The following is a 20,923-nucleotide window of genomic DNA, read 5'->3' as shown; positions in this document are numbered from 1 at the left end:
ATCTAGTATGAGGGAGAAGGGGATACGGGAAATTAGTTTAAAGAGTATATTGAGTAGAACGTCATTAGATATAGTCTCAAATATTTTGTTATCTTTTTTTAAGAGAAACGGGGTTGACAGGTAGGATTTAATTTCTCCCTGTCTCTGGCCCACACTCCAGTACAGTAGGTGGCGGTAATGCACCCTAACGTTGGATGCCAACCGCCGATAAACCCCACTGAAGAAGAAGCCAAGACCGTGTTTCTCCCACGGGTACTGATGGGTTAGTGCTATGTTGTCTCAAGAAATGCCTGTTGCAGTCCTTCGTTTTCACTTTCTAAAATTAAAATCAGTGATGGAAGTTTAAAAAAAATATATATATTGGCAACGTTTTACTAACAGTATTGTATTTTTTTTTTTATTGATGGTAACGATCTCGTGCAGGCGCGGGTGCAGCTGGGGTCTTGCGGTCGGAAAAAGCGCCAAGTTCTGCGCACATTGCGTGGTTTATCAAATTGTTTTCCAAATAGACTATGAAATTGAATAAGCTATCGAAGAAAGCGAAAATAAAGTATAACATGACTCAATAAGGTGAGTAAACTAAAGTGGTTGGATATATTTTGGTTAACTGGCCTTGCTAACAACTAAACCGCCCGGTGTTGTCGCTTTTTTTCCCCCCTCACTCACTGCGTAGCAAGATGGCTAGCTAGCTAGCTGGCACGCTAACATGATGGTAGTTAGTTAGATAATTATAACTTAGAAATTACATATGACCAAATTTTGTAAACGGCATGTGTTGGTAAATAGCTAACGTTACTTCGTTAGCTCGACGTTATTGACAACCAGCTCAGCTTTTGTATTTTGGTTATCTTAAGTTAGCCTGCTAGGCAACCCATCTGGTGCTAGCAGCGAGCTAGCTAACTTAGTTAGCTAGATGAACTGAATGCATTTGCCACGAAGTTAGTCCTGTAGTCTATCTAGTCAACAAACAAGTTAGTATCAGCGTTGTTCACTTTTCTTTTTGCCAGTTAACTATCTGGGAGGGAGGGAGCACAAACTTGATAACGAAATTCACCCAGTCTCACTTTCGCTCTGTTGCCAGTGTGGAGCGCTGTTGTGTTGGCTGTGTATCATAAATTACTAAAGACGGTCGAAGATGCCCGGCCTACAGGGCGATGGCGCGGCTCTTGGGAGCCCCATCAAAAAGAGCAAACTATCTCTGAAGTTTTTCCAGAAGAAGGATACGAAGCGAGCATTGGACTTCTCTGAACCTCAAGTAGAGGAACCAAAACCAGCCCCAGTTGAACCTGAGGATCCTGCAAGGTGAGTAACAGTTTTGACCAGGTAACTAATGATAAAATAAAGGCTGACAATGCATTTTCACAACACGATGGGGGTGATCAAACAACGTAGCCCAGTTCAATTTCAATGGAGGAAAGTGAAGTGTGCGATGGGAGCTGAACAGTGTGGGACCGAAACAGAACTTTAAGCAAATGTTCCAATAATGCGACGCTATTGAGCAATCAAAGCTCACTATAGCTTCCAGACAATACAGGATTGGCTGTTGATACCTAGCCTGCTTGCTAGCACCCACATGAGGGCGAAGTTAGAGTGGCTATTCTAATGATCATGTTTTGTGGAAATCCCTTCTGAGGTAGCATCTTGTTCGCACCGCCCACTCAATTTAAAGTACTGTGTGAATTGGCAACTATTTTAAATATCTCCTCAGATGTTCTTAGGAATATGGTTTTGAGAACCTTTCATTGTATTCATTATTTTCTAGCTGTGACCAGGTTGTGCCAATCCCACTGCCTGGACATGCCCCGTGTCCAACCTCTCCCATCCGCCCCAGTGATAATGGAGAGGAGACCCTGGTGCCCTTTGTTGGGCTCAATAACCTGGGAAACACCTGTTACCTGAACAGTATTCTACAGGTGTGGTATTTCATTCTCAACAGCTGCATCATGCCATCAACATTTTGATAACAGTATAGGTAGGCTCATTATTATCATACTAAATAGTTTAGAAATGAAACTTTTCTTTATCACCAACCCAGGTATTGTACTACTGTCCTGGGCTCAGAGATGGCATCAAGAACCTCTACAATTTGTCCAAAACAAGGGAAAAGCAAAAGGAAGAGGCTGCTAATAGTGATGAGGTATGTTACCTATGTACAACAATGTGAGGTTGACCATGCGGTTGGATTTTAACAGTGAGGAGGAGACAGCAGTTCTTTACTTTTCTTGAACAGTGAGGCTTTTATTAAAGGTGAGGAATAAACAGGCGCCCAATATTTACAGAAATAACAAACTGAATCATATTAGCTTGTTCAAGAGAGAACCCAAGATTCAATCATGCCTGAAAAATCCGGCAGCATGTCGACCTGTTCCCTGTCTGTCTCCCTAAAACTAATGGTGGACGACTCCAGGATTTTTGGAGTCTACTCCTGTGGTTGGAGTCGAAGTAGTTAACTCTTGCTCGACTCCCAAAACACTCTGAAACGGATGTGCACACCATCTAATTATTGCAGTCCTACTAGGAAGACGAAATTTCCGTTTAAGAAGACCGACATGAGCATGATGCTGCCCATTTGCTCATCAATTTAGCCAATAAAAGGCCTATTTTGTTAGAATAAAGAAGGTGATGTGTAGGAACTCAAATATTTCAGTGATATTTCTGCGGTGCGCAGCAGCCTTGACGGATCCCATGGGATGATGCAGTGCACTCTACTTTGATAAGCCTATTCTTTGCCATGTTTTAGCCCTATTCGGACAGGTATTACAAGACGTTGGTTATGTAATTATTATCCAAGCATGTGCGTTATTCCAGAGGATTCACACAGGATTCGTTTTCCAAACTGCCCCCTGTAATTCGTAATTTTTTCAAATTAAATTGACTCATGACGAAAACTAGGAGGTTTTGATTCTAGGCGTGAAGATATTTCAACGTCATGTCTAGATGATAATAATAGACCACTGAACTAGGATTGGGCAGGGTCCAGATTTTCATATTGTCATACCGTCCTTCTCTCATCCCAAGATTTACTGGTTTAGTACACAAGGGGGCATAAAAACCCCCCGCAAAAAGGCCCATTGGGCATCAGTTACCAGAATTCTAACGAAATTAGCACAAGTAATAGCGAATTTCCATGGAGGCAGCTAGCTAAATATGCTAAGGAGCGCAAACAAAAATAAACTAATTGCAAAGATAGCCAATCCAGCTCATAAAGTTATACATATATAGGTAGGAGCTACCGAATGTCATTTTTGGTGAGTTTGGACATTTACAAGCAAATGTGAATGAGCCGTTGTGCAAATGAACAAAGTTTTGATGCTTGCTTGTCTGAAGGAAGGATAGTACTGGCTCTGGAGCAGAATGTGTATATGCTGTGTCTGTGTTGAGTCGCTAGGGCAACGTGCCTGCCTGCTCTGCTCAGATAAGAGGGGGGAGGAGCAGACAGGCCGAGAATGGAGAGGAGAAAAAAACGCAAGGAAATCAAGATACTTTTGGTCATGTAGTGTATGTGGACACCTGCTCGTCGAACATCTCATTCCAAAATCATGGGCATTAATATGGAGTTGGTCCTACCTTTGCTGCTATAACAGCCTCCACTCTTCTGGGAAGGCTTTCCACTAGATGTTGGAACATTGCTGCGGGGACTTGAAACAGCCCCAGACTATTATTCCTCCTCCACCAAACTTTACAGTTGGCACTATGTATTGGGGCAGGTAGCGTTCTCCTGGCATCCGCCAAACCCTGATTTGTCCGTCGGACTGCCAGATGGTGAAGCGTGATTCATCACTCCAGAGAACACATTTCCACTGCTCCAGAGTCCAATGGCGCTGAGCTTTATACCACTCCAGCTGACACTTGGCATTGCGCATGGTGATCTTAGGCTTGTGTGCGGCTGCTCGGCCATGGAAACCCATTTCATGAAGCTCCCGACAAACAGTTATTGTGCTGACGTTACTTCCAGAGGCAGTTTGGAACTGTGTAGTGAGTGTTGCAACCGGGGACAGACAATTTTTACGCGCTATGCTCTTCAGCACTCGGCTTTCCCGTTCTGTGAGCTTGTGTGGCCTACCCCTTCACGGCTGAGCCGTTGTTGCTACTATAAATTTCCACTTCACAATAACAGCACTTACTGTTGACCGGGGCAGCTCTAGCATGCAACAATTTAAACTATTTTATTGAGTTACAGTTCATATAAGGAAATCAGTCATTTTAACTAAATTCTTTAGGCCCTAAATCTATGGATTTCACAAGACTGGGAATACAGATATGCATCTGTTGGTCACAGATATACTGTACCTTTAAGAAAAGGTAGGGGCGTGGATCAGAAAACCAGTCAGTATCTGGTGACCACCATTTACCTCATGCAGCGTGACACTTCTCCTTTGCATAGAGTTGATCATGCTGTTGATTGTGGAATGTTGTCCCACTCCTCTTCAATGGCTGTTCGGAGTTGCTGGATATTGGTGGGAACTGGAAAACGCTGTCGTACACGTTGATCCAGAGCATCACATGCTCAATGGGTGACATGTCTGAGTATGTAGGCCATGGAAGAACTGGGACATTTTAAGCTTCCAGGAATTGTACAGATCCTTGCGACATGGGGCCGTGCATTATCATGCTGTAACATGAGGTGATGGCGGCGGATGAATGGCACGACAATGGGCCTCAGGATCTCGTCATGTTTTCTGTGCGTTCAAATTGCCATCGATAAAATGCAATTGTGTTCGTTGTCTGAAGCTTATGCCTGCCCATACCATAAGCTCACCGCCACCATGGGGCACTCTGTTCACAACGTTGACATCAGCAAACCGCTCGCTCACACGATGCCATACACGCTGTCTGCTATCTGCCTGGTACTGTTAAAACCAGAATTAATCTGTGAAAAGCACACTTCTCCAGCGTGCCAGTGGCCATCGATGGTGACCATTTGCCCACTGAAGTCGGTAACGACGCCGAACTGCAGTCAGGTCAAGACGATGGTGAGGACGACGAGCACGCAGATGAGCTTCCCTGAGACCGTTCCTGACAGTTTGTGCAGAAATTATTCGATTGTGCAAACCCACAGTTTCATCAGCTATCAGGGGGGCTGATCTCTGACGATCCCGAGTGGCGCAGTGGTCTAAGGCAGCTACTCGCAGTGCTAGCTGTGCCACTAGAAATCCTCGTTCGAGTCCAGGCTCTGTCGCAACCGGGAGACCCATGGGCAGCGCAAAATTGGTCCAGCGTCGTCCAAGGTAGGGGAGGGTTTGGCCGGCAGGGATGTGGGTTCGTTTCCCACGGGGGCCAGTATGGGGAGAAAAAATAATAATTTATGCACTCACTAATTGTAAGTCGCTCTAGATAAGAGCGTCTGCTAAATGACTTAAATGTAAATGTGAAGAAGCCGGATGTGGAGGTCCTGGATTGGTGTGGTTACACTTGGTCTGCGGTTGTGAGGCCGGTTGGACGTACTGCCAAATTCTCAAAATGATGTTGGAGGCGGCTTTTGGTAGAGAAAGGAACATTAAATTATCTGGCAACAGCTCTTGTGGACATTCCTGCAGTCAGCATGCCAATCACACGCTCCTTCAAAACTTGAGACATCTGTGGCATTGTGTTGTGTGAAAAAAAAATAACATTTTTGTAGCCTTTGTAGGGTCTGACCCCAATTAGTCAACTGGTTGATTGTTTGGTCAACAGGGTGTTAGTCGTCCAATTATTTTTAAAAATTGTCACAGTAGCAAATGTATGTACACTACCAGTCAAAAGTTTGGACATACCTACTCATTCAAAGGTTTTTATTTATTTTAACTATTTTTCTACATTGTAGAATAATAGTGAAGACATCAAAACTATGAAATAACACATATGGAATCATGTAGTATCCCAAAAAAAAAGTGTTAAACAAATCAAAATATATTTTATATTTGAGATTCTTCAAATAGCCACCCTTTGCCTTGATGACAGCGTTGCACACTCTTGGCATTCTCTCAACCAGCTTCACCTGGAATGTTTTTAGTTGTTGGCTTTATGTAGGCTATTTTTACATAGGCCTAGTTGACAATGGCAATAGAAGTTACTTTTTAGGTTTGTATCATTTTCATTTGGATAGACTTGATTAAGCACATGGCAGATCAGTATCAATGGTAAGATAAATTGGCATTCCACATGAGAAAGGTTGCCAACTCCTCATGTAGTCTATTCCCGGCAACTTCAGGAGAGTAATGGCAGAATCTGCTAAAGCCAGCAGGAGCGAGAGGAGGGTGTGCAAAACTGTCATCAAGGCAAAGTGTGACTACTTTGAAGAATCTAAAATATGAAATATATTTTGATTTGTTTAACTTTTTTTGGTTACTACATGATTCCATGTGTTATTTCATACTTTAGATGTCTTCACTATTATTCTAACAATGTAGAAAATAGTAAAAATAAAGAAAAACCCTTGAATGAGTAGGTGTGTCCAGACTTTTGACTGGTACTGTATATATACATACATACTTTTGGTGAATTTACAAGGCATTGCGAGATACAGATTACCAAGCTATAGCCTATGCGCACGGTTCCAACAGTCTGTCTGCCCCGTTCCTCGCTGGCTCGCCTGCTCTTTCTCTTTGCTATGAAGAACACTAGTGTGTGTCTGGTCTTCAGTCTGCTGCGTGTAGAATAGCTCATCCTACTCATTTATAGTCCCTACTTTAGTGAACTTGCGCGAGACATTGCAAGCCATGAAATTGCCTAGGTACAGCATTGCGATAGCCTATACATCTTTTGATTACCGATGCATGGTTCTGAATGTCTGCCTGGTGGCTGACATGCCTGCCTGGCTGTGCCCTCTCTCTCGTTAGCTGTGAAAGATGCAAGAGTTTGTTCTCGGAAGTAACTTACGGCAACTAGTTTCCTCCGTTGCAAAAATACTGAATCTTAGGAGTAGATCGGACTACCCATCATGCAATAGCCAATGAGAGTCAGTTTCACATCAGTAAACGCAATTAACATTACAATGCACAAATTACAATCCAGAGATTAAAGGTCATAATCATGCATACATTTATACCAGCACACATCTCAATAAAGGTGCTAACCCCTCAGAATATTAAATAAATACATGAGCTTTTCGTAAATAGTGTCTGGTTATTATAATCCAGCAAGACTGTAGGTTCCCTATGATGTTTCCAATATAGAGATGCGTTTTTAAGACTACAGTCACCATGTGCTTCAGTTACACTGTCGTCAATGCTGCCTGTACTAGCGTGTTTAAATCTTTTGAACGTAGAGCATATGAATACTATAATAACAGTAATCACTCTTTCTTCCTCAGCAGACGGAGAGTCCAGAGGAGGCGGTGCCGGTGCACATGGAACTGCTGGGTAGTTTCCACAGTCTGATCACCTCAGTGGAGCAGCTCCAGTCCAGCTACCTGCACAACCCTGACAAGTACAGTGATGGGGAGCTGGCCACACCTCCACGCAAACTACTAAACACACTCAGGTCAGACCCCAGCACTACAGCAAGGCCCTGCAATACTGGGTCACATTCATTAGGCAGAATATTCTGATATTATGGTGGTTTATGGGTGGAGCGATGATATAGAACACCAGGGTTTTAGCTTTACAGAAAACTTCCTCAAATCAGGGTTTCAACATCCTTGAACAAGATGTTTGGTATTGTATTTGACTGACTGATGGTTGTGTGTTTACAGACAGCTGAACCCCATGTACGAGGGCTACCTACAGCATGATGCCCAGGAGGTGCTGCAGTGCATCCTGGGATACATCCAGGAGGCCTCAGAGACCATCAGGAAGGAACAGGAGGGTGACCAGGACAATGATGTCATAGAGGTCAAGCCAGACAGTGCCTCTCCTGTGGGCACCAACGGCGCTTCAACAGAGGAGCAGGCCAAAACTTCAGAAACATCCCTTGACGATGACGGCCAAACCAGTGGTAAGAGGAAGAGCGATACAGAGGCAGGCAACGCCAAGAAGAAGCCCAAATCCAAGAATGCTGTTGTGGCCGACGATGGCAAACCCCTCACCCGCTCCAAGAGGAAGTTCTCCGGTGGCATCACTGTAGCGCCAAAAGACAAAGGTGAAGAAGAGGGGGAGAAAAAGCAGGAAGATAAGGGAGAGAAGGAGGAAAGCGACGTGGAGGGGAAAGGAGAGGTAGAGGTGGCCCCTAAAGAGGCGGAGGTGAAGAGGAAGAAGAGGCCCAAGCTGAGCTGGCTGAGGCCCTCAGGGAAGCAGCCCAGTATCTTCTCTAAGTTCATGACCATGGGACGGATCAGCTGCCACACAGGGGGGAAGACGGAGACGGCCAAACCTGGCCAGGAGGAGACAGGTCCTAGCCAACCTCAGGAGAATGATTGTGGGGAACGCGGGATGAACCCTCAGGAGAAGGTAACAAAAGCGCCTGGGGAGGAGAAAGCTAAAAGTGAAGGTGAGTTTATAGTTGTTGAATCATGCTGTTGGAAACAAACTTGGTCATCGATCATGTCCTGTCTGTCACAGGTTTTGTGCCCTTGCTTTAGCCATTGTTTTGTCTGTTATTATGTTGAACGCTGACTGTCCCCTCTCCCTCTCTCCTGTCCAGAGTGCCTGGGTGTGGACTTGATGGAGCGTCTGTTCCAGGGCCGTCTGGTGTTGAGGACACGCTGTCTGGAGTGTGAGTGTTACACTGAGAGGAGAGAAGACTTCCAGGACATCAGTGTCCCAGTGCAGGAGGAAGAACCCTGCAGCCCAGACAGCAGCTCAGAGGGTAAGGAGAGTTGTGTACACACTCACACGGTGTTCTTGTATAAAAGGGCAAGTTCTGCAGCGCTAGACTGAACTATACACACAAGGCACATACATGAACAGTCACCACACAAACAAGCTGTCAAAGATCAGCCGAAGCACAACGCTGTCTCACAAATGTCTATCCTCTCCTGTTCCAACTACCTCACCCAAACCCCAGTCTCCCCTGATCCCAAACCGGCGCTGAAGACTCTGAAGTGGGCCATCTCCCAGTTTGCCTCAGTGGAGAGGATTGTAGGAGAGGACAAGTACTTCTGTGAGACCTGCCACCACTACACAGAGGCTGAGAGGAGTCTCCTGTTTGATAAAACCCCAGAGGTCGTCACCATCCATCTCAAGTGCTTCTCAGCCAACGGGTTAGAGTGAGTCTTTAGTAATAGTTTCCTCAGAGCCTGTCTGTCACAACATCAAAATCCACACAATCCGATACAACACATGAATGTAATACCGTATTAATACAATGGCACATGGTAAGCAGATCTCAGGAAAATTAGGGACCTCTCCATCATGTTACCCAGCACGTGTAAACTGACTCCCTCTGTTGTTCAGGATGGACCCGTACGGTGGCCTCTCAAAGGTGAACACCCCCCTACAGACCCCTCTGAAGCTCTCCCTGGAGGAGTGGTGCACTCACCCCTCAGCCACTGCCACCGGCGGGAAGCACTACCAGCTGTTTGCTGTGGTCATGCACAGCGGGGTCACCATCTCCAGCGGACACTACACCACTTACGTCAGGATGATGGACCTTAAGGACACCAAGGTCTGCTTGCCCGAGGGGGATGAGAAGCAGGTAGAAGAGGAGTGTGGTGAGAAAGTGCACGGTCCGCAACCCAAAGAAGAGGTGCTGGATTATGATGATGGGGAAGTGTCCTTCAGTCTCCATGGTAAAACAGGACAGAGTGGTGCTGTGAATACTAACTCCGCTAGCACCACCAACACCAGTAAGATGGGCTCCAAGAAGGCTTCAGAGGGGGTGGGACTCCTGGGGGGCCAAAGGAGCCTGTCCAGCTATGACCTAGGGGGCAACAAGCAGACAACCAACCCAGACAAAGCTGCCTCTACTGGGGCAGAGAGCACTGCCACCAGATCATCCAGACGGACCTCCAGTGCCCCGGGACACAGCGGTAGTGGAGGGGTTAAGAAGGAGGGTGAGGGGGGCGAGGAGGCCTCTGTGGCTGGGTGTGAGGGGGCTGGGGTGGCTACGGAGCAGGCCCTAAGCAGCCTGCTGCAGTATGAAGGGAAGTGGATGCTGTTTGACGACTCTGAGGTGCGTCTGTTTGAGGAGGAGGACTTCCTGAGAGCCTGTTCTCCAGAAACCTGCTCCACATCTACCCCATATCTTCTGTTCTATAGGAGGGTCTGAAACCTCTGTATGTTTGTGGGTGAATTAAGTATTTTCCTTGATTCCTCAAGTCCTCTCTCCTTAACTCTTTCTCAAATATCATAGGGAAGTGAGGAGAGCATTGTAAAAGATCACCTGAGGTTTTGAGAACGAGTTGACTTGAGAGTCAGCCTGGTTGGTATGCTGGATTTTGATACTCCTGTCACTGATGTTTATAACCTGTATAGGTCCTTTTAAATGTTTAATATTCAGTTCATCCTTTTTTATGCTGGGAATATAACATTTGCAAAGTCTACAAAAATGCACCTTGGCACTTATGACATCAAGCAACCTGCCCTTTGATTTTCCTTCCCTCTTGTTGTAAGTGGTCTGAATGGAAAGTAGAATGTTTCTCCCTGCCACTTTTTTTGGTTTCAGATTATTTTTTTAAATAAAGAGCACATTTTTATTATTGTACATCTTTATCCTGCCCTGGCTCCATGCCTTCTACCCAGGAGAGAGATGTCTGTTGATTAGTGTTAATACTGTTGGACTGTCAGAAGTAAGAGGACTAGTTTTGTCCATAATGTTTAAATTCAGTTACATTCAGATAAGACGGCCATCTTGGTCTAGTTCTTGGTGGAAGAACTTTTGCACGTGGAGAAAAATAAATAACTTATCTTGGTTGATATCATTTTGTACAATGTTTTATAAGTGAGTGAAACCAGTGATGAAATACCTAGCCAGTAAGATAGACAATCACTTTACAAAATGCTAGTACAACATTGCATAGCTGTTAGTCTCAGATTTGATATGTATGGAGGGGGAAGAAGGTTTATCTACCCTAGGGCTCTATTCAATCTGTAACGCAGAAGTTCAGCTTTACAGTGTGATTTAAATGTAATGTTCCCGCTTTAGTGGAGACTGCATTCACGGTAAACGCTGCGTATGTCTGCTCAATGGGGAAATTACCTTTAAATTTACATTGCGGAATCTAACGCTTCAGTTTTACAGATTGAATAGTGCCCCTAGTGTAGGTCCTTTCCTCTAAGCGTTGGTTGTTTTCTCCTGAAGTTGTACAGCTCTGTTCAACGGCAGTACCTCGTTCCAGTGAAAAGGGGCTGTGTGGCCATACTGTTTGACTCACGGGCCCTATGGAAGATCATAACGTACTATACAAGCAATAAAGTTTGAACTTTCATGTAAAACTGAATTTCTATTAATCCTTTCCCTGCTGTGAAGTATTATAGATTTAAAAGAAATGGTTTGGGTTTGAAACCAGGAAAGTAGAGTAAATTACCTTTTTCATGCGAATAATTCCCACTATTGATCTACTTCTCGCTCCTGCTTTAATTTGTAGATTCTCTTGTACATGTAATAAAACACCAGCATATGCAAAGCACTTTGTGAGTTTCCAAATGTTATTTAACTAATACTTGCAAATCTACAAGGTGATTGTCAAATGTGTGACCATGGCTAGTTTAACAGACCACAATGGTTTATTTATACATTTAATGTATTACCAAGTAAACACACCAGTACCTTTTTGAGGGGGGAATTTGTATTCATTTTGTCACTCAGAGAGGAGGATTATTATTTAGAGTCAAATATATTTGTCCAGGCCTCACTTGTTCCTTGACTAGCACCATTCATTATCGCTGTTGATAATTTGGTTATAACTTCTAATAGTAACTGTATCCACTGGTGAATTGGGAAAGAGTGAGGTGATTGCCATATACTGTAAGTAAGAGCCAACATCTTTTTTTTTGTGACAGTGCTGCCTTCCAACAGTAATCAATGCATTTAACTGCAGGGCACTCCCACGTCATATGAAGGAATGTGCCTACCTGATTTAGGGGGACTGAACAATTGGGAGTTGGGGCCAATTTCATGAAACGTTTCCCTGGTGTTAGTCTGAACACACTTAAAATGTATAAATTGATCATTTGGATTATGGGATCCCAAGGTCATATTTTTCCATATTCTGTTCCCGTTAAAGGGTTGTTCAGATTCACTTAGATCTGTGGACCATACTTTTTTAAAAGCTAGCTTAGAATAATAGTTTTACAAAAGTTAATATATTATAGAGATCAGTCCTTTTGGGAGCCCAGATCATTTATTTATAAATCCCATCACTGGATGGTCGGTAGTTGGGTTTTCTAATGGCCTAAATTGACTGGTCAGAAACAAAACTGAAAAGACAAGGAATGCTGGGTCAATGTATTGATAGGTAAACAATACATGTATTCCTATATCAATTGCATTGTTGATAAAAATAGCAAAATCAGTTGATATTGTTAGTCTAGGCTACAATGAAACCAAGAAATGTCCAGATTTTTATATTGTATAAAATGTGTAGCATAAATACAAAACTTTTGGTCAGTCTTGTTAACTTTGATTCGTTTGGGCCTCCCGAGTGGCGCAGCGGTCTAAGGCACTGCATCTCAGGCTGTAATAGCCGGCCGTGACCGGGAGACCCATAAGGCAGCGCACAATTGGCCCAGCGTCGTCCGGTTTAGGGGAGGGTTTGGCCGGCTGGGATTTTCTTGTCCCATCGCGCTCTAGCGACTCCTTGTGGCGGGCCGGTCGCCAGCTGGACGGTGTTCCTCCGACACAGTGTGGCTGGCTTCCGGGTTAAGCGAGCAGCTTGTCAAGAAGCACTGCGGCTTGGTAGGGTCGTGTTTCGATGGACGCATGGCTCTTGACCTTCGCCTCTCCCGAGTCCATAGGGGAGAAATGTTTGCAAATGTATTAAAAATAAAAAACAGAACTACCTTATTTACATAAGTATTCTGACGCTTTGCTATGAGACTCGAAATTGAGCTCAGGCGCATCCTGTTTCCATTGATCACCGTTGAGATGTTTCTACAACTTGTCCCGAAGAACACAGTGTCCTCCATCATTTTTAAATGGAAGATATTTGGAACCACCAAGACTCTTCCTAGAGCTGGCCGCCCGGCCAAACTGAGCAATCGGGGGAGAAGGGCCTTGGTCACCGATGGTCACTCTGACAGAGCTCCAGAGTCCTCTGTGGAGATGGGAGAACCTTCCAGTAGGATAACCATCTCTACAGCACTCCACTAAATCAGGCCTTTATGGTAGAGTGGCCAGACGGAAGCCACTCCTCAGTAAAAGGCACATGACAGCCCGCTTGGAGTTTGCCAAAAGGCACCTAAAGGACTCAGACCATGAGAAACAAGATTCTCTGGTCTGAAGAAACCAAGATTGAACTCTTTGGCCTGAATGCCAAGAGTCACGTCTGGAGGAAACCTGGCACCATCCCTACAGTGAAGCACGGTGGTGGCAGCATCATGCTGTGGGGATGTTTTTCAGCGGCAGGGACTGGGAGACTAGTCAGGATCGAGGGAAAGATGAACGGAGCAAAGTACAGAGAGATCCTTGATGAAAACCTGCTCCAGAGCGCTCAGGACCTGACTGGGGCGAAGGTTCACCTTCCAACAGGACAACGACCCTAAGCACACAGCCAAGATAACACAGGAGTGGCTTCGGGACAAGTCTCTGAATGTCCTTGAGTGGCCCAGCCAGAGCCCGGACTTGAACCCGATCAAACATCTCTGGAGAGACCTGAAAATAGCTGTGCAGCGACGCTCCCCATCCAACCTGACAGAGCTTGAGAGGATCTGCAGAGAATGGGAGAAACTCCCCAAATACATGTGTGCCAAGCTTGTAGCGTCATACCCAAGAAGCCTCAAGGCTGTAATCGCTGCCAAAGGTGCTTCAACAAAGTACTGAGTAAAGGGTCTGAACACTTATGTAAATGAAATATTTTTTATTTTGAATACATTTGCTAAAAATTCTTAAAACTGTTTTTTGCTGCGTCATTATGGGGTATTGTGTGTAGATTGATGGGAAAAAACAATTTAATCAATTTTAGAATAAGGCCGTAACGTAACAAAATGTGGAAAAAGTTAAGGGGTCTGAATACTTTACGAATACACTGTGTGTGTGCAAAGCTGTCATCAAGACAAAGGGTGGCTACTTTGAAGAATCTCAAATATAAAATATATTTTGATTTGTTTAACACTTTTTTGGTTACTACATGATTCCATATGTGTTATTTCATAGTTTTTATCTTCACTTTTATTCTACAATGTAGAAAATAGTAAAAATTAAGAAAAACCCTGGAATGAGTAGGTGTGTCCAAACTTTGGACTGGTACTGTATACATATATACACATACACATACACACACACACTGAACAAAAATATAAAACGCAACATGCAACAATTTCAAAGATTTTACTGAGTTACAGTCCATATAAGGAAATCAGTCCATTTTAATAAATTCATTAGGCCCTTATCTATGGATTTCACATAACTGAGAATAAAGATAAAAAAATAAAAATAAAGTAGGGGCGTGGATCAGAAAACCAGGATCTGGTGTCACGACCATTTGCCTCATGCAGCGCGACATATCCTTGGCATAGAGTTGATCAGGCTGTGGAATGTTGTCCAACTCCTCTTCAATGGCTGTGCGAAGATGCTGGATATTGCCGGGAACTGGAACACGCTGTCGTACACGTCGATCCAGAGCATCCCAAACATGCTCAATGGGTGACATGTTCGGTGAGTATGCAGGCCACGGAAGAACTGGGACATTTTCAGCTTACAGGAATTGTGTACAGATCCTTGCGACATGGGGCCGTGCATTATCATGCTGAAACATGAGGTGATGGCGGTGGATGAATGGCACGACAATTGGCGTCAGGATCTCGTCACGGTATCTATGTACATTCAAATTTCGTTCATTGTCCGTAGCTTATGCCTGCCCATACCATAACCCCACCGCCACCATGGGACACTCTGTTCACAACGTTGACATCAGCAAACCGCGCACCCGGACGACGCCATACACGCTGTCTGCCATCTGCCCGGTACAGTTGTAACCGGGATTCATCCGTGAAGAGCACACTTCTCTGGCGTGCCAGTGGCCATCGAAGATTAGCATTTTCCTGCTTAAGTCTGTTACAACGACAAACTGCATTTAGGTCAAGACCCTGGTGAGGACAACGAGCACACAGATGAGCTTCCCTGAGACGGTTTCTAACAATTTGTGCAGAAATTCTTCAGTTGTACTAACCCAGTTTCATCAGCTCTCCAGGTGGCTGGTCAGACGATCCCACAGGTGAAGAAGCCGAATGTGGAGGTCCTGGACTGGTGTGATTACACATGGTCTGCAGTTGTGAGGCCGGTTGGACGTACTGAGGCGGCTTATGGTAGAGAAATTAACATTAAATTCTCTGGCAACATCTCTGGTGGACATTCCTGCAGTCAGCATGCCAATTGCACGCTCTCTCAAAACTTGAGACATCTGTGGCATTGTGTTGTGTGACAAAACTGCACATGTCAGAGTGGCCTTTTATTGTCCCCAGCACAAGGTGCACCTGTGTAATGACAATGCTGTTTAATCAACTTCTTGATATGCCACACCTGTCAGCTGGATGGATTATTTGGCAAAGGAGAAATGCTAACTAACAGGGATGTAAACAAATTTGTGCACAACATTTGAGAGATAAGCTTTTTGTGCATATGGAACATCTCTGGGATCTTTTATTTCAGCTCATGAAACATAGGACCAACACTTTACATGTTGCATTTATATTTTTGTTCAGTGTACACTACCGTTCAAAAGTTTGGGGTCACTTGGAAATGTCCTTGTTTTCGAAAGAAAAGCAATTTTTTGGTCCATTAAAATAACATCAAAATGATCAGAAATACAGTGTAGACATTGTTAATGTTGTAAATGGCTATTGTAGCTGGAAATGGCTGATTTTTTATGGAATATCTACATAGGCGTACATAGGCCCATTATCAGCAACCATCAGTCCTGTGTTCAAATGGCACGTTGTGTTTGCTAAACCAAGTTTATCATTTAAAAAGGCTAATTGATCATTAGAAAACCCTTTTGCAATTATGTTAGCACAGCTGAAAACTGTTGTGCTTATTAAAGAAGCAATACAACTCCGGGAGGCGACTCCGGGATGCTGACCTTCTAGGCAGAGTTGCAAAGAAAAATACATATCTCAGACTGCCCATCTTAATCGTTTCTTTTTATATGACAGTCTGAGATATGGCTTTTTCTTAGCAACTTTGCCTAGAAGGTCAGCATCCCGGAGTCGCCTCTTCACTGTTGACGTTGAGACTGGTGTTTTGCGGGTACTATTTAATGAAGCTGCCAGTTGAGGATCTGTGAGGCGTCTGTTTCTCAAACTAGACACTCTAATGTATTTGTCCTCTTGCGCAGTTGTGCACTGGGGCCTCCCACTCCTCTTTCTATTCTGGTTAGAGCCAGTTTGCGTTGTTCTGTGAAGGGAGTAGTACACAGCGTTTTAGGAGATCTTCAGTTTCTTGGCAATTTCTCGCATGGAATAGCCTTCATTTCTCAGAACAAGAATAGACTGATGAGTTTCAGAAGAAAGTTCTTTGTTTCTAGCCATTTTGAGCCTGTAATCAAACCCACAATTGCTGATGCTCCAGATACTCAACAAGTCTCAAGAAGGCCAGTTTTATTGCTTCTTTATTCAGCACAACAGTTTTCAGCTGTGCTAACATAATTGCAAAAGGGTTTTCTAATTATCAATTAGCCTTTTAAAATGATAAACTTGGATTAGCAAACACAACGTGCCATTGGAACACAGGACTGATGGTTGCTGATAATGGGCCTCTGTACGCCTATGTAGATAATCCATTAAAAATCGGCCAGAAAATTGCTTTTCTTTCGAAAACAAGGACATTTCTAAGTGACCCCAAACTTTTGAACGGTAGTGTATATTGTTACTACACTGTTTGAGAGGAGAGCTCCCAAGCAAGCATTTCACTGTACCGTATACCTGGCCTGCTGTATCCTGTGCATATGAAAAATAAACTGATTTGGTCAGGTAATTATGCTCAATAATACAGTAGTACATTACACAATTAAATAGAAATATTTGCTGAGGGGCAGTTGTATTTTCAAGAAAGAATGTGTTTTTTCACTTCGTCAGATACATAAATACAAAAAATATTATAAACAAGACATTAATACATTCCAAAACAGAAAAACGTCCCAAGAGACATAAATGTATCCATAAATCCCTGAAATGGCTGGCCTAGGAGGGAGAAGGGCAGGGATGTCAAGTGCAGCCCTTCTCATCCAGTGGACTTAAATGGAAATGTAAAAAATGTTCAACTTCATATTCAAGTAGCATAATAAGTTGCATGGACTCAATAATGTTGTTTAACATGATTTTTGAATGACTACCTCATCTCTGTACCCCACACATAAAATTATCTGTAAGGTCCCTCAGTCGAGCAGTGCATTTTAAACACACAAATATTCCAAAACATGCATCCTGTTTGCAATAAGGTACTGAAGTAAAACTGTAAAAAAATGGCAAAGAAATTAACTTTATGTCCTGAACACAAAGCCTTATTTGGGGCAAATCCAACAACACATCACGGAGTGCAACTCTTCATATTTCAAGCACGGTGGTGGCTGCATCATGTTATGGGTATGCTTGACATCGGCAAGGACTGGGGAGTTTTTTAGGATAAAAATAAACGAAATAGAGCTAAGCACAGGCAAAATCCTAGAGGAAAACCTGGTTCAGTGTGCTTTCCAACAGACACAGGGAGACAAATTAACCTTTCAGCACGACAATGGCCTATTTACAGTTTTGACTTAAATCGGCTTGAAAATCTATGGCAAGACTAGAAAATGGCTGTCTAGCAATGATCAACAACAAACTTGACAGAGCTTGAAGAACAAAAAAAACAAAAAACGCAAATATTGTACAACCCTTAGAGTTATATTGTACAACCCTTAGAGTTATATTGTACAACCCTTAGAGTTATATTGTACAACCCTTAGAGTTATATTGTACAACCCTTAGAGTTATATTGTACAACCCTTAGAGTTATATTGTACAACCCAGGTGTGCAAAGCTCTTAGAGACTCACAGCTGTAATCACTGCCAAAGGTGATTCTTACATGTATTGACTCAGGAGTGCGAATACCTATGTAAATTAGATGTTTATGTATTTCATTTTCAATACATTTGCAAACATTTCTAAAAACATGTTTTCACTTTGACATTATGGGGTATTGTGTGTGAATGGGTGAGAAAAACAAAAATCGATTAGACTGGTTGAGGGGTAATTGATTCAACAAGTTCATTAAGCACTGTGACTTCGACCAGTACTTAATTTAGCGCCACCTCCAGATCAGCTGTAGACATACTCTCAATACACTCTCCATTTCGGGCATCCCTGATGACAGCGTCATCTACCTCCGGAAGCTTGTCTGTCTTGTCTATGAAGATCAATCCACTGGTTTTCCTTTCCACTTGGGACAAACTGGCTCCACAGATTTTTCCCTTAAACTTCTCACATCTCCTACGACTAGCCACACTGTAAATTTCACTGGATGGTGTTGTACCCAGCGTGATCCTGCCCCCAAACTGACCCGCAGAGACTTTGGTGATTCTGTACCATCGCCCCTCTTCAACCTTCTCCGGCCCCCACACGGTTAGCTCAGCAAGTGCGTTCAAATCAGCAACACGATACTCCACCTTCTGCATGTCTGTCCCAGCACGTGTTTTACCCTTGCCCTCATTCAGCTTCCGAATCACATAAAGGGTAATATTCACCTACAAAGGAAGAAAAATACAAATACTCTTACCCAAAAGGAGAGATAAAATAAAGACATGAGCGATAAACCAGTAACATTTACTTTCATTCACAGTTGGTATCATACACATATTCCAAAGCCTCAAGTACATTAAGTATCTCATTGTACTGAACTATCAATTGTCAAATGATCATGTTGAATAACTAAATTGAAACGTTCATCACCTCCTTGTTTTCTTGAAGGTCAGCCAGGGAAACGTCCTTACACCTCAAATGATGATCCTCGTTGACTGTGTAGGGTAAATGTTTCAGACCACTGAGGTGCCCGACAACTGGTCAGAAACAAAACTGAAAAGACAAGGAATGCTGGGTCAATGTATTGATACGTAAACAATACATGTATTCCTATATCAATTGTATTGTTGATTAAATTGCAAAATACAATCAGTTCATATTGCGTCTAGGCTACAATGAAACTGTAAAAAAGTCCTGAATATATATATATATATATATATATATACACACACACACAGTATCTCACAAAAGTGAGTACACCCCTCACATTTTTGTAAATATTTGAATATATCTTTTCATGTGACAACACTGAAGAAATGACACTTTGCTACAATGTAAAGTAGTGAGTGTACAGCTTGTATAACAGTGTACATTTGCTGTCCCCTCAAAATAACACAACACACAGCCATTAATGTCTAAACCGCTGGCAACAAAAGTGAGTACACCCCTAAGTGAAAATGTCCAAATTGGGCCCAAAGTGTCAATATTTTGTGTGGCCACCATCATTTTCCAGCACTGCCTTAACCCTCTTGGGCATGGAGTTCACCAGAGCTTCACAAGTTGCCACTGGAGTCCTCTTCCACTCCTCCATGACGACATCACGGAGCTGGTGGATGTTAGAGACCTTGTACTCCTCCACCTTCCGCTTGAGGATGCCCCACATATGCTCAATAGGGTTTAGGTCTGGAGACATGCTTGGCCAGTCCATCACCTTTACCCTCAGCTTCTTTAGCAAGGCAGTGGTCGTCTTGGAGGTGTGTTTGGGGTCGTTATCATGTTGGAATACTGCCCTGCGGCCCAGTCTCCGAAGGGAGGGGATCATGCTCTGCTTCAGTATGTCACAGTACATGTTGGCATTCATGGTTTCCTCATTGAACTGTAGCTCCCCAGTGCTGGCAGCACTCATGCAGCCCCAGACCATGACACTCCCACCACCATGCTTGACTGTAGGCATGACACACTTGTCTTTGTACTCCTCACCTGGTTGCCGCCACACACGCTTGACACCATCTGAACCAAATAAGTTTATCTTGGTCTCATCAGACCACAGGACATGGTTCTAGTAATCCATGTCCTTAGTTTGCTTGTCTTCAGCAAACTGTTTGCGGGCTTTCTTGTGCATCATCTTTAGAAGAGGCTTCCTTCTGGGACGACAGCCATGCAGACCAATTTGATGCAGTGTGCGGCGTATGGTCTGAGCACTGACAGGCTGACCTCCCACCCCTTTAACCTCCGCAGCAATGCTGGCAGCACTCATACGTCTATTTCCCAAAGACAACCTCTGGATATGACGCTGAGCACGTGCACTCAACTTCTTTGGTCGACCATGGCGAGGCCTGTTCTGAGTGGAACCTGTCCTGTTAAACCGCTGTATGGTCTTTGCCACAGTGCTGCAGCTCAGTTTCAGGGTCTTGGCAATCTTCTTATAGCCCAGGCCATCTTTATGTTGAGCAACAATTCTTTTTTTCAGATCCTCAGAGAGTTTAGACATTAATGGCTGTGTGTTGTGTTATTTTGAGGGGACAGCAAATGTACACTGTTATACAAGCTGTACACTCACTACTTTACATTGTAGCAAAGTGTCATTTCTTCAGTGTTGTCACATGAAAAGATATATTCAAATATTTACAAAAATGTGAGGGGTGTACTCACTTTTGTGAGATACTGTATATATATATATATATATATATATCCTTGTTTTCTAAAGAAAAGCACATTTTTTTGTTCATTAAAATAACATCAAATTGATCAGAAATACAGTGTAGACATTGTTAATCTTGTAAATGGCTATTGTAGCTGGAAACGGCAGATTTTTAATGGAATATCTACATAGACGTACAGAGGCCCATTATCAGCAACCATCAGTCCTGTGTTCCAATGGCACGTTGTGTTTGCTAATCCAAGTTTATAATAATAA

At 43.5% G+C, this 20,923-nt stretch overlaps 1 protein-coding gene across 2 annotated transcripts; it reads left to right on the top strand.

Annotated features, from left to right (window-relative positions):
* The first annotated feature begins 216 nt into the window (after positions 1–216).
* usp1 (ubiquitin specific peptidase 1) lies at positions 217–11,483 on the top strand. 2 transcript variants are annotated; one of them, XM_084163017.1, is made up of 9 exons: positions 217–570; positions 1,082–1,302; positions 1,763–1,913; positions 2,036–2,137; positions 7,292–7,461; positions 7,673–8,406; positions 8,560–8,724; positions 8,923–9,124; positions 9,312–11,483. In XM_084163017.1, the coding sequence occupies exons 2-9, from the start codon at positions 1,136–1,138 to the stop codon at positions 10,123–10,125; spliced, it is 2,505 nt and encodes an 834-aa protein (XP_084019143.1). In that variant the 5' UTR covers positions 217–570; positions 1,082–1,135; the 3' UTR covers positions 10,126–11,483. The 2 variants fall into 2 exon arrangements, with proteins under 2 accessions (XP_084019143.1, XP_084019144.1); XM_084163018.1 differs by having other exon boundaries at positions 481–570; positions 7,295–7,461.
* The last annotated feature ends 9,440 nt before the right edge of the window (positions 11,484–20,923 follow it).

This window comes from Coregonus lavaretus, assembly GCF_964263955.1.
Source record: "Coregonus lavaretus genome assembly, chromosome: 6".
Taxonomy (NCBI): domain Eukaryota; kingdom Metazoa; phylum Chordata; class Actinopteri; order Salmoniformes; family Salmonidae; genus Coregonus; species Coregonus lavaretus.
This window is presented reverse-complemented; position numbering and strand designations above follow the sequence as displayed.